Source organism: Numida meleagris, chromosome 14, assembly GCF_002078875.1.
Source record: "Numida meleagris isolate 19003 breed g44 Domestic line chromosome 14, NumMel1.0, whole genome shotgun sequence".
Classification (NCBI taxonomy): domain Eukaryota; kingdom Metazoa; phylum Chordata; class Aves; order Galliformes; family Numididae; genus Numida; species Numida meleagris.
Genome location: NC_034422.1, coordinates 10,331,076 through 10,346,993, shown reverse-complemented (window position 1 = coordinate 10,346,993; position 15,918 = coordinate 10,331,076). Strand labels below are relative to the sequence as shown.

Below are 15,918 nucleotides of genomic sequence, written 5' to 3'. Positions count from 1 at the left end.
GGGCTGGGTGGGGCGCCCCGGCGGGCGCGGCGTGGCGCATGGCGCTGTGCTTCCGGGCCGGGCGGTGATCGCTGCGGGGAGAGGGGGAGAGAAGGGGGGGGGTAGGCGGGGAAAAAAGGCCTCGAGGGCGCACGCGGAGCGCGGCTCGTCCGCCGCCATGTCCTGCGCCAATTACAGCAGCTTGAACCGGGCGCAGCTCACCTTCGAGTACCTGCACACCAACTCGTGAGTACCGGGCTGCGGCCGCGGGGTGGGGCCGGGCCGAGGCCCCGGGCAGGTAAGTGGGGCCGCGGCCCGGCCCCGCGGCGCCGAGCGCCCTCCGGCGTCCGCCCGCCCTCGCGAGGAGCGGCGCCGCAGTGCGGGGCGGTGCGGGGCGCAGCGCGGGGCTGCGGCGGCTGGGAGCGCCGGGGGAGCAGCGCGGGGCGGCTCCGTGCGCGCAGCGCTGCGTGTGCGGCCCTCCGGAACAGCCCCGCGTTTCACACGGCTGTCATCCCTCCCCCCCCACCCCCGGCATCTCGTTTCATCCGTGCCCGGATGCTCTGCGCGATGCGTGTCAAGCAGAAGCACGGGATTCTTCGGATTGGCTTCCCCCCCCTCCCTTTTTTTTTTTTTTTTTTGTTTTACTGTGGAATCCGTCGATCTAAAATCCCCGAAGAGGAGGCGGAGTTTCATGTGGTTGGAAAATGGTTCATTCGGAATGCACAGCTAGGACATGGTAAGTGCCAGCGGGGATGGTGCTTGGCACCACTATGCATCTGCCTCAGCCCTGCCCGTGGGAAGCAGGCATTGCCCTGCCACGTACAGAAGAGTTGAAGGCGAGCTCGCTCTGGCTCAATTGCCCTGGAGGAACAGCACGAGCAACGTCTGACATCTCTTCATTGTGATCATCCTGTCTCCGACCATTCTGTGGAAGAGTGGATTTACTGTTACCGTCAATAGAAGAAGAAACGGAGTGTCTTTTTGCTCCCAGTTTTCAGTGTGTGAAGGCAAGCTTAGAAGGACGGACCTCAGTGGTCTGCAGCCATCTGATGACTTCTAACTGCGTTCAACTTGAAGTAGATCCAACAGCGTAGTACACGATACAGCTCCAGGAGCAGCTACTCAGACAAATCTCACTGTTACGTGTGCCAAGAAGCTATCAGTTTCTTTTTGCTATCAGAAAAGCGTGGGATTCTGCACAAAAGAAGGACAGGAGCGGCCCAATGGCGCCCTGGGGTCCATGTCCGGTGGCTTTGCTCTTTGTTTGGCCTGTAGCACTCACACATGAAGTCTGGTGCTTGATGACAATAGATAATACTGGGTTGTGTTCCTGGACTTGGGAAACTCTCACATCCAGTTGTGGAAAACAGAAGTTCTTACATATTAGAAAACCCAAGTTAATCACAGGTTAACTCCTACTATGCAACACTGTTAGATAGCAGAGATCTATCAGTGGCTTGTATTTGCCGTGGATTCTGGCCATGCTTGTAAGACAAAGTCTGCTGCAGAAGACTCATGGTGGTGTTGCTGCCCCGAAATATCCAAGTTATTCAGAATTGCCACTATAGTTTCTGTTCTGCTCGTGCTACTGATCTACTTCTGTGCTGCGTAGCTGCATTGTTAGGAGGGGTCGGAGGGCAATGCGTGTGAATAAGCCAAAGCCAGGGCTTTTCATCCACCGTGAGCAAAGAGCCTGCTGAGGTTACGGGATCAGTGCATAAGATGGATGCTTCCCTAAGAACCGCAGTGGGAAAGCAAAAACCTGTACAACAAATAAGCAGCTTCTCTTCTCCTCAATAATAATAATAATAAATAAAACAACTACCACTGATAACAAAATCAACAAGGAAAGTAATGAAGAGGATTTTTGGTGGTGGAGACTCTTGTCTTTCAGGCTTTTTTTTTTTTTTTTTTTGCTGTCTGAGGAAAATCGCACAATCTCAGTGAACTTTTACTTCAGTGTTGTGTTTTTTTGTTGTTAGTTGTTGTTTTTCTTTACCCTTCTGAAGCTGAGGAAAGTTGTAATACATCTAACAGTATATCTTGAAGCACTTTTCAAGAGCCAGTTTATTTGGTCTCTGAATGTGAGGACGTGGAGCTGATTGTTTGCTCGTGCTGCTGTGCTTGGTGGTGGATTTCACGCCATGTACGTCAATCACTTCAGTTGCCAAGTGTGTGTATATTTTTTTTTTCAACTACTACTGATACTTTCCTAAGTGCTTTTCTGAAGCTTGAATAATTGAGCTACCTGAAAGTTCTTGTAGATCCAGTAACAAAAGCCTCAGAGCATAAGCACATGGAAGCGAGTAACGTGTTGCCCTTATGGTGACTTCCCAAAGCCACCTGCCTGCCTTCACGACAACTGGGATTTTTGTCCTTGAAACGTAGATACTGCTGCTTTAAGATGCTTCCAAAGCATTCACTGAGATGAAAACAAAATACACCTCAGCCCAGCCTACTTACGTGGTATATTTTGAATGTTTGTGAAGCATAACTGAAGGAGTTTGTTTAAACCTGGGCAGCAGAGAATGTCTTTGAGCAGTGTTGCGTATTTGGAGTTAACTTGTGACTGAACTTGGCTTTTATTTCTGAGAACTGCCCCTTTGAATACTGCTCAAGTGGAAGAAGTTCACTCGGATGGGAAGACTTCAAAATAACTGACTGGTGGATTTGAGGAATACCAGTAACAGATGAACATCTCTTCATACCTCAAACCCTCCCATTTCTTCTCATGGATGTTTTCCATTCTGGCCCAGAGCAGTGCAGTAATGAGAGGATAGCTCGTGTTTCTGACGCAGATGCCAGACTTCCAGCCTAAGTGTTTTCCCAGATGTGACCTCCTTCAGAACAGACTTAGTCTTACACCTTTTGTTAGTAATTAGGTTCTTGTGTTCTGTGGATCCTTGTCAGGTTTGGCCTCCAGCATGGAGCTGTCTTGAATGAATGGTAGAAGTGGGAGGATGGTTCCAGGTCAATCCACTTACAGTGAGTTATCCCTGAGAATGCAGATTTTAGTAACACTTTCTCCCTGACTTCTCATGTTTCATTTAAGTAACATATTTCTAGTGCTCTGAATCAGTAGTGGTTGTATTTCTAGTGGTTTGACTGAGGTTAATGTTGCCTCTGATAATGACATTCTAGCCAGTACTTGAGTGTTTCCAGGTTATATGTGAGCTCTGATGGACTATTTTGCCAGCAGCTTGGCTTCCTTTTTTAATAGTTACGTTGCAGGTAATTTAATCCTGCACTTTTTTTTTTCTTTGCATGGAATGAGGAGAGAGTTGTCACCAGTTGATAATGATGGGTGTTAAGCACTGCAGGCACCTTTGATTGTAAGACGAGATCATGGTTTTTTTTTTTTTTTTCTTAGGTTGTGCGTTTCATGTGACTTAATTAGATACTGACAAGATCATCTGGGACATCTTAAAAGTCTTAGTGTTGAGATTAATGTACTTGATACTAGATATCTATAGTATGTATAATTTTTGGTTAGTGATAAACAGCTCAAATTGATTTCACTTGCTTCTAGCATGTAGCAAGCTATCACTTTGCCCGTGTCTGTACAAGAGATTCGGTTTTTGGTAGGTGTTCAAGTTAGGTATAGTGTCAGGCTACAGAGAAATAGTATTTTCTCTTGCCTTCCTTAAGTGCAGATACCTTTTCAGTTATCTTGTTCCAATATCTGTCTATTGGAATCTCTATTTGCATCTTTTCCTTAATTTAGAGGGCTCTTGAAATTGTAGAGTGAAAGCTGCTGATGAAGCACAGTTATAGTTCTAAAATATCCATTTATTTGTGCTTTGTTTTCGGTGGTGTTTTTTTTTTTTCTGACATGGGTTAATTTCTAAATAAACTGGGATGCTGAGTGTTGATTTATAAAGTTGAATAGATTCCTAAGTGTTGGGAGCACTTGAAATGCATGCTCAGAGGAAGGAGTAAAGGAGTACCAGGTCTGAGCTTCTGGTAAGGCCTTCTGGTCAGTCAGGTGGTCTTCAGAACACCATTTCCATTCTATCTCTTGTTTCCTTGGGAGCTTACAGAGATGGAAAGCTCTATTCTCCTTCTAGTGACAACTTGGAAGGCTGATGATTTTTTTTTTTAACCTTAGCTATGTTGATGAGCTACAGTTCACAACACTGAAGATAAATGTGAAAGCTTGTTTTACAATTATTGGCATTCTGGTTGGCTATATATTTTTTGTGCAGGAAGGACCTTTGCATCTGTTCTTCTAAAACTGAAAATCTGAACTAAGTATGACTTTAGTCTTTCTCTGTAGCAGTAGTGAAAGCAAGTTGTATGCGAAGAGGTTTTGTACAAACTGAAATATCTTCTCAGGGCTCAGTCTCTTCATCAGCCAACCTAGAGAAGGAATAAATTACAAAAATCTTGTTGGATTGGTTAAATTACCTGATTCAGTAGGAGAAATTGTTTCTCCTGCCTTGTAGCTGAAGTTAAATGTTGGGGTGGATGTGGCTCATCTTCCTTTGAAACTGTTGGATTTCGACGATACGGCGAGAAGTTGGGCCTTCAGTGGAGGTATCAGGTTAATGCTGGGGATGATCTGTCGGAGTGGTTCCATTGGCTCTTTTGAGATGTCCTCAGTGTATATCATCTTTCCAGGTTAAGGCACTGCTGCCTTTCAAATAGGTGCTGCATACAAAAGATCGCAGTTAGGAGGCTGGAAACTAAACATAGATTTTTGTAACTGTGCTTGTGACATCGTGCTGCATGACTTTAATGTTTAGTTTAGAAGCTGGTGCGCAACAACGGAGGCGGAAGACTTTCTGGTCTATGAGCAGCTGCATCTATTGGAAGACTCCCACGATCTGGAAACTTCTTCATGTCAGAAATAACTTTTACAGTATCAGTATGTCCATGGTGAAGACGAACCGTATGCGTAATACTAATCTACCCACGTTTTTACAGATAGGGTTTAGTTGCCACGAAGAGACTTGGCAGTGTGGTGAATAATTGAGGATTTACATGAATTATTGGGTTCATGGACTTCAAGGCAATAATTCTTCGTTATGTCCCTGAGACTCATGTTTATGATGCAGTGTCTTTCAGAGTGTAGGGAGCAGCAAGTCTTCTGAAGCAGATCCTCTACTGAGCAGGCTTTCTGCTCCCGCAGATATTAAAACACACGTTTTTAGTCTTGTGTCCGTAGCCAGCGTTGGTATTGTAGACCTATGATGCGATTCGTTTAAAATGTGTTTGAGATTTTTGTTTAAATAAAGGACTCTCTTTCTCAGTCAGTGTAACCCTGCTGATTCTGTGCTTTATTGCAGAACTACCCATGAGTTCTTGTTTGGTGCCCTTGCTGAACTTGTAGATAATGCCAGGTGCGTATCTGACACTGCCTAATTCCCAAGGTAAATTCAGTGAAGAATTTAATTAGCTTGACTGTTTAGGGGATATTAGGCAATCTTCACTTCTAGCAGACTTTAAGAAAAATAAAAATAGACCTCATTAGAGCTTAATATGAATCTTTCAGTTGGTTCTTTTATACTGACACATCTGCCCTGTGGACAAGAAAAACAAAGTATAATTCCAAATAAGATGAATTTCAATGAATTGTAGCATAACTCAATTTAGAAGTTAAATGGTTGGAAGATGTTTTTATTTTCCTTTTAAAGGAAAGGGATTTAATGAAGAAATAAGTTATCTTTTTGTTTAAAGAAATTGATAAAGTGTGAGTGGAGTTGGGACTGTTTGATACTTGGATAATCTTTGGCTCCTAGCATCCGGAGTAGGGATAGAATGAAAATGAAATCAGAATTGGGATGTTGAAAAATAGAGCAAGAGCCAGTAGAGCAACTGTGATTCTTGAGAGACCTGATATTTGGAAATGGCAGAACTTAGGCCACATTTCTCATATTGCAGTCAATAGTTATATCCTAAGCCTTGCATATTTATACTTTTGGCTTCACCAGATATGGTGTGGCATGGTGGAAATATTTTGAGATTATTTTCTATCAGGTGTGAATTGTCACACCTTGCCATTAGCAATGTGAGGAGCTGGAACTGAAATGTTTCTGTGTTGGGAAAACTTTGTGTCAGAAACTAGCCAGGACTCTGTGCTTTTGTATTAAATGCATTTCAGCTCTTAGGTCAGCCGCTGTTGCTCTTCTTTGCTTTTGTTACAACATAATTAAGCTTAGCTCTTTCTTACTAATGAGCTTTTTTCTTTTCAAACACTTGATTCCTCCTCTGGCAGAAGATAGACATTGTTAGCCTTCTGGGAAAGGTAGTTTTACTTGGAGATATGAAGACAATGCTGAGTGACTTTGGCTTTTAGGAAGTGGGCGTTTATTGCTGTAGTAGAACTGCACTCTTTTGATCAGCAAATGGTGGGTGATGGCCTGCGTCATACTTAGAGAAACCAAAACCAAATCCGTTTGAGAAGAGGGCGGTAGTGTATGCTGCTTTATCAAGTATAGAGGAAGATGAAGAGTATGTGAGGCTTCTTACTGAAACGATCTTATATAGACAGTTTCCTGTGACAAACTTGAATGTATGTTGATCACTCTGAAAGTAATGCCTCCTATCTATTTCTGTGGAAACTTCGACAGATACAAGGAGTGCAATAGTGCTGTTCAATAGAGAGAGTTCTCAGGTCAAAACACTTATTTTCCAACATAGTCACCAGCATTAGCTCTGCATTTCTGCCGGTGATGAACAAGAGCCTGCATGCCGTGCTCACAAAAATCTGCATGGCCATCTGGAACGTGGCTTGTCCTTCACGTTGCTTTCTCCACTGCTGAAATGCACCAGCCAGGACCTCACTGTGCTCACATCCATTGCATGGTCTCCATAAACATCCAGCAGGTGCTGATGAATGTCAGTAGGCGCCATTTCTTCCTCGTGGAGGAATTCAGTTCCACACCTTTGCTCCATATGCACTTCCACATCAGACACCATTGTATCAGGCTGCCCATCTGCTGCCATCTGTCACATGGCAACAAAACGTAACAGGATATTGGTGGGAAGGTTCAGCCTCCGCTGACATACCGCCAGCATCCAGCTCTGACATTATGGGCTGACATCATAAAATAGGAGGCATTTCTTTTGGAGCAACCCTTGTATTTACATTCAGTTTTTTGCAGAAATTAATAAACTTTTCATAGGTAGCCTTACAGAAGAATGTAAGCAGTGTGGAAGAGGGGGCTCAGAAGCATGTGCTTACTTTCTTGTTTTTTTTTCCTTGCTATGACTTCCATTTAAAAGTCAGTGACACTGTAACTAGGTTTAACTATGTGTAGTTACAATGTTTTGTGCCTGAGCATGGGTTCAAATAGACAAAAAAGAGGACAATATATTTTTTAACTTGTCAATCCTGAGTGCTGGCCCTTTGTGCAATTGGATCTGTGCAGTCAGTTCACTTCTGAAATGACTGCACGTGCCCAGCTTTAGCTTCATTTCCATTTGACATTTGAGTGCTGACTGTGTCTTTGTTGCTTTGTAGAGATGCAGATGCCACAAGAATAGACATTTATACTGGTAAGTCACTCCTACTTCTTCCTTGCATGCCATCAGTCAAGTCACAAGTTAAAACTTGGGGTTTGGCTACAAGTGTGCGTTGTACCTGGTGGAGTAAGAGTGAATGCGTTTGTGCCCATTTCTGCTTGTCCTGCGCTCTTGTGTCTGCTCACTTCAAAAAAAAATAGCACGTTTACAAGTAGCTTGTGCAAGTGCATTAGATCAGCTTTCAGCTGAGTTCAGATAACCAAAGTGAGTTATTTGTACTGGGTGTTTAAGAAATGTGCTTTTACAGTGCACTGTTGTAGCATATGTTTACATGCAAGTTAAAGTGCGGGCGGAATTAGTCATTCTGTAACAAAAACGTGTTGCCCTTTTTTTAGAGCATAGCTGTATCAGGGTTATGAAAGTCGTGTTTGTTGTGTTACTTCTCTCATGAACACTGTTTAGCTTGAGCAGATTTTCTGTTTTATGAGACTTTTAAATTTGAATGTGGGAGTATTAAATAACTCTTTTTGTAGAGCGACGAGAAAACCTGCGAGGTGGATTCATGCTGTGTTTTTTGGATGATGGAACAGGAATGGATTCAAGTAAGTGATAGGAATTTACATCTGCGTTTTTAAGATGAGGTTTCATGTTATGGCTTCAGCTGAATTAACAATTTGGCCTTATTGAAGGGGTAGTTCCACGCTTGGGTATGTGTTCCTGCCTCTGCACTGGTTCTTTCTTGCTGTGTCAAACTCTTCGCCTCTTCAATTTGCAAAAAACATAAGAAAATTGTTGTACTGCATTATAGAAATGAGTCAGCTTTGCCTTCGGTTTTCCAGCACACAGAAGTTGGCCTTGGGGATGGAGGGAGAGTAGTACAGCCAGGAAAAGGAAAAGGTGATGAGCAGAACCCTATTTCCCATCAGGGGCTGCCAAGCAATTAGTTTCTCATGTCTAATACAAAAGTGTGCAACCTTAAACTGAATGCATTGTGCCATTGTTTCATCGTTGTCATTGTGATAGAGATAAATATGAAATCTTAGGAGTATGAGAAGAACGTAGCAAAGTCTGCCTCATCATGAGAACTAATGTAAATCAGTGTTGGGTTTAGCAGGAGTATAACCTTGCTTTGCTTTAGCATCAGCAAACAGCGCTGCCAATCCACACTACCTTATTTGCATCTTGAAGATGGGCAGATCCTGCTTTGAGGAGCTCTGCTTGAGAAGCTTTGTTCTTGCCAATAATCTAAGAGGTCATCTGTAACTGTATTCTTAAAGACTTCTTTGCTTCAATCATTTAGCTTGCTTTTCATCCCACTTGTTCCTTAAACTGTATTTTGAAGACTGAAAGCTCGAAAGTGCTTTCGTTTTACAGGATGCAGTTAAGTGATCAAGAGTTCAGTACTTACTTAACTCTTCGTTTCTTTAATTGTTATGTACTTAAGGCTTACTGTGGTGAAGAACAGCATTTAATTGGGCTTTGTGATGGTGTGCTCCCTTCTGCCCCCAGATTCCTCCTTCACCTGGGCTCGGGGCTTTGCTCAGGCAGACAAGGAAACGCCTAAGGCCTTGTGCAGGATTGATAACACTGTCTTGCTAGGAGAGATAACAACCACACGTCTGCCTCAAAGTGAGGGGCTGAAAGAACTGATAGCAGACACCTGGTTAAGTAGCTGAGGACCAGTTGACAATGTGCTAAGTACTATGAGTCAGTCATCTTACCCCGTAAACAGCGAGCAGCCCAGGAGCCCCTTGAGCTCTAATCCTCGTAACAAGACTGATTGTGACCTCCTCAATTCATCTAAATATTGTGAAGCTTGGGTGACTGTAGTCACAGGGTGGATCATGTTGGAGGTGACCTACTGAGATGTCCGCCTCTTAAGGGAGGGCACAGCATTGAAGAAGCCTTCAGGGTGGTGAATATGCAAGGATTCTGTTCCATGATGGTTCCCTAAGCAACCTTCAATGTTATTAACACCAAGGGAGCTTGGTATGCTGACTCTTAAGAGATACTCCACTCTACCCTCTGTGCTGTATGAACCCCATGGCCAGGGTCTGTGATAACACCACAGGGATGGGAACTTGATGGTACTGTGGGACTGTTATCTGCATAGCTGTCACCCTGAGTCTGCAGTTCTTCATTTTCTGTTGCACCAAATGCAACAAGGGTAGGTATGACTACCCAAGCTCCTCTTGAAAGTAAGGAAATTGTATAAAAAAGGCTTCAGAGAGGAGGAATTTTGGGGAAGATAGTATCACGGACAGGCTGGGAGGGTGTCACTGACTTCTGGGACCGGCTGACTGAGTGATTCCCTGCGAAACTTAGAAACCTCAATAGAGGTGTTCCACAACTTAACATGTTTGCAGTCGGCTACGTTATTCACATTCTCAGTACTCGCACGTGTTCTGCAGACAGTGTATTTATAGAATCATAAAACCGTTAAGGTTGGAAAAGAGCTCTAAGGTCATCAGGTCTAACTGCCCACCTACTGCCAATATCACCCACTAAACCATGGCTTGGGTTGGAAGGGACCCTGAAGCCCATCCAGTTCTAATCCCTGCTGGGGCAAGGACACCTCCCACCATATCAAGGTGCTCAGAACTCCATCCAGCTTGACCTTGAATGCCTCCAAGGGATGGAGGATCCACAGCTTCTCTGGGCAACCTGTGCTAGGGCCTCTCCACCCTCATAACATAAAATTTCTTTCCAACACCTAATCTGATGTCATTCAGAAGAGTTTTCTGCCACAGTTCTGTACAAACAGCAGTCAGGGGTTCAGCAATTCCGTCTCCTGTTTTTACACCTCGGGTGTTTGATATTTCTTATTAGGAATTTTTTTTTTTTCAATTAGTGCCCTTTTTCTGGAGCTTTAAAGATCAATCTGCCATCCTCAGGGAATTCTTTCAAATTGTTTTTTGTCTTTTCTGTTTGGCGCAGCTCACATTTGACACTCTTTTTGTTACCAGGGAGTTTGTTTTTTAAATCTAGCAACTCTGAGACACGACGAAACGAAAACAGTGTGACTAAAATAGTTGTAAGTGAAACTCCCTCTTGAGCCTTAGCTCAGAAAGCGTGGAAGAATTTTCATTTGTACCTTGTTTGTTGGGGGGAGGGTAAGGACTGAATATCTCCCAGAGATGGTCCGGAGCAGAGAGGCAGAAATGTCTTTGCCCTTCAGGACTCCCCTCTTCAGGGCATCATTTATTTTCCTCTGCCCAAGAGAAATTGTATTTTCAGAGTGGTTTGGAATCTCCAACACTGAATGATAAACCATATGTTCACCTCTTCTGAGCAAGGAAATGCCTCAGATAATTACTCTTTTCCTTTTTTAGGCTTCTAAAATATTTCTTAAAAGCGGTTGATGATAAAAAACTTTTTTGTGTAGCAAAAGAGGGCTCGTAACACGCTGCTCTTAGAATATTTATGTGCCCATCTGACTAGGTTTTAAAACTAACACACTAAAAAATAAAATCCAGACCTCCAAATATGAGATAACCTTCTAATGTTTGCTTTCATTGGCATGAAAGTACCATCGTAGTCTGGAGAAAGGAAAGAGGTCCTGTAATCCTTTCAGAATGTGTATTTGAAACATACCATGGACCTCTGCTGTGAACATACTGAACGGAGGTAGCAAGGTTCTTGCAAAGTTGTTCTCTTGTATTGTTGCCTTGTTGTCTGGGGCTTTAAACTGAATGCCATTTATGTGGATAATTTGGTGATTTCTCATTAAACCAATGAGCTTTGCTGCTAGTGCTAGTGAACCTGGGCATGTTCAAATCCAGCCTGACCATTGGCTCAAGCTCTTTGTGGCTGTTGGATACAGTAAGGGATGTCCCATGCTCCCTTGTAGCTTGTATATGCACTGAGGATGTCATTGCTGTTAGTTTTCCTGTTTGAACTATTGTTCCTGTTAAGGCACTTTGTGTTCCCTTGTATCTGGAATTGCATTTCGTTGCTCCATGTAAATTCTATGGTGAAATGATCGCTATCTTTTGGGAAAGGGAGGACAATTGTTCTGTCCTACGGATGACATTAAAAGGCTTCGTACCTTGAACAATGGGAAGGCTTGGACTAAAAATGGCAGCCCCTCTCAGCTGTAAAGCTGTCATATCCCTTTGTTTTGTCCTGTGCCATTAAAATACTCTGACTTTCTGCAGCAGTTGCAAAAATTAGCTTTTGGCTTGGCAGTGCATTAATTGGTCATAGTGTTCCGTTCAAATCCATAAAGAAAAAGTAATTCATTTGTTCTGAATTCAAGACCTTTTTGTATAGTGACTTATGCTCTAGTACCGGGGCATTGAGTCCGTGGTGGTAGCGATGGCCTCAGAGCTGCAGTGTCCCGGGGTTGAGTTTTGGTTTACGAGCGCGCTGATAATTGCGGTCGACACAACAGATGATGTTGTTGACGTTTTTTAGTTAAAAGAAAACATCTTTGTGCAGTTCAGTTGGGGCACTGGACTAATCTGGACTCCTCTTATCAGTGTAACCGCATCTGTACAACGCTTGTAATGCTGGCAGTGCTGCTGACCAGGCCTGGATAGCAGTACTTCAGGGTAAGGCCTTGGCTTGGGCTTTAGGCCTCTTCCATATGGCCGTCTCTCGGTGCTACTTAAATAAACATGTTCACCGCTATAAAATATGCATCTGAGCTTTGTATTAAAACAAACCTTGGATTTGCTCCCTGTCTCTCATTCCAGATGAAGCTGCCAGCGTAATTCAATTTGGTAAATCAGCCAAGCGGTCGCCGGAGTCAACTCAAATTGGGCAGTATGGGAACGGCTTGAAATCGTAGGTATTAATCACAGCCAGTCTCCTGAGATTGTGGAGATTAGAGCTGAGATAGTCAATGCTTTGTTGTTTGGGTTCTTTTTGCTTAGAGGTGTTTCTTTTATCAGAAAAACACATGCAGATGACATCTAAATAAAGATGCCATGTTTTGGTATGGGGGAACTCTTTGAACACACACTGGAGCAGAGAGGTCTGTTCCAAGCTGATTACAGTGTTTTGTCGTCATGTTTCAGTGACACGGGGGATGTGGATCAGAGCTGGAAAGAATAGTGAAAAGCAGGAAAAGAAAACATTAATGTGCCTGGGTCAGACAAATAGTAAAACTGAAGCAAAATAATGCTGCAGCCTCTTACTAGGAAATTTGGCTGGTGCAAGTCAGATGGACTTAAACTTCATAGCATGAGTTTGGAAAGCTCCATTATACTTCTCCAGCTTTAAGTTGTGGTTAGAATGAGGAGAAGGAGTTTAGAGAGCTTGATTTCTTCTTGTGAAGATGTCCAGATTTAGCTGCTTTTTTGGAAGGAATGGTATGTTTAGAAAGTGAGGGTAGTTGCTGTTTTTAAGCCATTTTCCCTGTCTGATCTGGTTTTGGAGTCTCATAATTGAGCAGACTGGGAACAGACTGGTAACTTGGTCTGCTTTTTGAAGCATTTGCATCAATTCTGCTAGTTTGCCAAAAAGTGGTGGTCATCAAGTGTAACGTGCTGCCTGAAATCTTTCCCCAGGGGTTCCATGCGGATTGGGAAAGACTTTATCCTGTTCACAAAGAAAAGTAACACCATGACTTGCCTCCTCTTGTCCCGGACGTTTCATGAGGAAGAAGGCATCGATGAGGTTTGCACATAAATTGTAATGAAGTAACATGATGAATGCTGAAATGAGTATGGTTCTATCTGTAGCAAATTTGTCTATGTTTAATAGATAGTTGAGATGTCATTCTTTATCTGAACTCTTAACATGGAAGTATTCCTGTGCTCAAGTTTGGCCAATAATGAGAAGTTTTTATTTGATGTTGTTATTTTAAAGAATGAAAGCTTGTGGCTTTTCAGTGTAGGTGTAAATCATTACAAGAGGAAAGAAAGCCATGGGTTGTGCTGACAGTGAGCAGCCAGAACTTCACAGGTTGCTTTGGAGCTGTTTGGTTTAAGGCTAGATGTTGCAGAAGAATAATTTGGAGGCTGGAAAAGAGAAATCCTTGAGCATTTGGCAGTTGTGCAAACCACTGAAGTTAAGAAGAGCTCCTGCACTATCTGGGGCCTGTAGAAAGGGCTGAATTCACTCAACCTCGATCCACATCAATGGCGTAAAGGGGGTGAGACTGGGCTGCTCCTGATGTGGTGCTGTTTGCAGGTCATTGTTCCACTGCCCACCTGGAACATGTGGAGCCAGAAGCCTGTGAGTGACAACATGGAGAAGTTTGCTATTGAGACTGAGCTAATTTACAAGTATTCCCCGTTCAAATCAGAACAGCAAGTGATGGAGCAGTTTAATAAGATCCATGGTGAGAAAGGTATGTAGGTATGGTGCTGGTCATGGGCAGGGTGGTTTGGAGTTTGGGTTGGATTTGTCTGATCAATTTGTTACTTGCTTAGGTACCCTGGTGATCATCTTTAACCTCAAACTGATGGACAATGGGGAGCCAGAGCTGGATGTGACTTCTGACCCTCGAGACATCCAGATGGCAGAAACTCCCCCAGAGGGAACGTAAGTGTGCCTGACATTACAGGCTCTTGCACTGTGTGGAGTTCATGCCTACAGATAGCTCACAGGCATTACACTTCTGTGTGTGGTATGAATTTCTGCATTGACTTGTCTCGGCCAAAGCAGCAAGCTCAATATCTTTCTTCAGTTGTCATAAAGGGAGGACACCCTCAGCTGTAAGTTTAACTTTCTATAGGTATCAAGTTTTTGTCAGAGTGATGCTGGTCATGAGTCTGATCCCAAACAGATGTTTAGTTTGTGATTAAATGAGCACCAAGAAAACGTGAGTTACTGCGCAGGTCAACCTCAGTGAGCAAATGATGCAGGTGGCTGCAGGCAGCCCCTGGACCTTCCTTCAGGTGGATAAAGAGGATGTACACAGAGGACAGCTAGAGGAGGAGAGGGTGGTGGTGTTTGTTCCACGTATCAGGAAGGAGCTGTGAAATGAGCCTTCTGGAAGCTTTGTAGCCTGGAAAGGAAAAAGTGACCTAAACCATTGTGGTGTTTGAATATGTAAGCTTGATGTTGAATACAGAGGTGCAACAAAGCCCCTTGGGGACCTCTAGGGACCTAATAGGCTTCTCAGTTTCCTTAGTGTGTGATGGTGAGCTTTCATGATTACCACTGATCACAGGAAGAGCTGCTGCTTCCATGTGCTGTTATTTCTGTGTTTGATCAGGGCAGGTTCTGCTGGAGCATACTCCTGACGAAGTGAAAGTTAGGTGGAACACTAAGTGTTAAGTGGTTCAGGTCATAGATATGACCTTTATTATCCAGCTCTATTCAGAACATTCCTTTCAAGCTACAGTAATACGTACATAAGTGTTTTGTAACAGCATTTAAAATATACAACTTGGTAGAAAAACCTCTGTAGAAGACAAAGGTTGGGAAAAAAAATACCACTTGAATAGTAATTAGAATAGAAAAACCTTTCCTTTTACCACACTCTCTTGTTGAAGGTTGCATGTTTGCAGTGTTCTGGAGTAGATGCCTGATAGGGTAACACAATTGGACGGGGTATTAATCCTGGGCCAGGTGCCTAAAATATGTCACAGGGTTGTGAAAAGCAGTGTGAGGAGGTGATTCTGTTGGTCATTTGGAACCTAGATAGCAAATTCTTGGGAAACAAGAATCTTACAATTTTTTTTTCAGTGGAGAAACTTGTTCATTTGGTTTGTACAGAGGTAGAGGCTGTGTGACAGTAGTATGTCAGGGATGTTCTTAACTGGAAAAGAACTGAGAGGGGGAAAACTAAAGGGAAGAGGAAAGACAAAGATGAGCACTCTGATTAAGGAGTCGTTGATTACTCGGGATTAATTGAGTGAGTCATCTTTGAACTATGTGGTGATGATATGGAGAATGTCTCCCAGTAGTCCTCCAGGGAAATGCAGATCAAACTGCTTAGTTTCTGTAAACATCTCTCTCTTACAGAAAGCCTGAGCGCCGCTCCTTCCGTGCCTATGCTGCTGTGCTGTATATTGATCCCAGAATGAGAATCTTTATAAATGGGCACAAGGTACAAACCAAGCGACTGTCGTGCTGCTTGTACAAGCCAAGGTAAGCATTAGAGCCAAAGTCTGCATACGTGTGCAGGACCTTTCTTAGAAAGAAAGGTTTTGTGTTTTCCTGTCTGGATGTATCCTACATAACTCCACATTAAAACCACAGAAACAGATTGTAAGAGACAAGGATGTCATGCAGGGCAATGTCAGATGCTTTGTATGGGTCCATGCAGATGTTAGTTGCTCTTCCATTACTTACCAAGGCTGTAACCCCATCAGAAGGCCACCAGATTTGGCAGGCACAGTTTGCCCTTCTTGAAGCTGTATTGGCTATCACCAGTCACCTCTTTATTATCCGTGGGCTTTAGCATAGTTTCCAAGAGGATGTGCTCCAATGTTTTGCCAGGCACAGAAGTGAGATTGACTGGCCTCCAGTTCCCCTGATCTTCTTTTTTTCAATAGGACAGGGAAATACCTATGG

The 15,918-nt window shown here is 43.4% G+C and overlaps 1 protein-coding gene across 4 annotated transcripts in view; it reads left to right on the top strand.

Moving 5' to 3' along the window:
* The window catches only part of MORC2 (MORC family CW-type zinc finger 2), a 37,589-nt gene continuing 21,692 nt past the window's right edge, over window positions 22-15,918 (top strand). Inside the window, exons 1-9 of one of the 4 annotated variants that reach the window (XM_021412481.1) lie at window positions 22-225; window positions 5,268-5,321; window positions 7,445-7,479; window positions 7,980-8,048; window positions 12,144-12,234; window positions 12,960-13,068; window positions 13,585-13,744; window positions 13,827-13,938; window positions 15,367-15,492. In XM_021412481.1, coding sequence (XP_021268156.1) covers window positions 158-225; window positions 5,268-5,321; window positions 7,445-7,479; window positions 7,980-8,048; window positions 12,144-12,234; window positions 12,960-13,068; window positions 13,585-13,744; window positions 13,827-13,938; window positions 15,367-15,492 — 824 coding nt within the window. In that variant the 5' untranslated portion in view covers window positions 22-157. Of the gene's footprint in view, window positions 226-643; window positions 716-5,267; window positions 5,322-7,444; window positions 7,480-7,979; window positions 8,049-12,143; window positions 12,235-12,959; window positions 13,069-13,584; window positions 13,745-13,826; window positions 13,939-15,366; window positions 15,493-15,918 lie in introns of those variants that run through there. The other 3 variants (XM_021412479.1, XM_021412478.1, XM_021412480.1) reach the window with 3 other exon arrangements.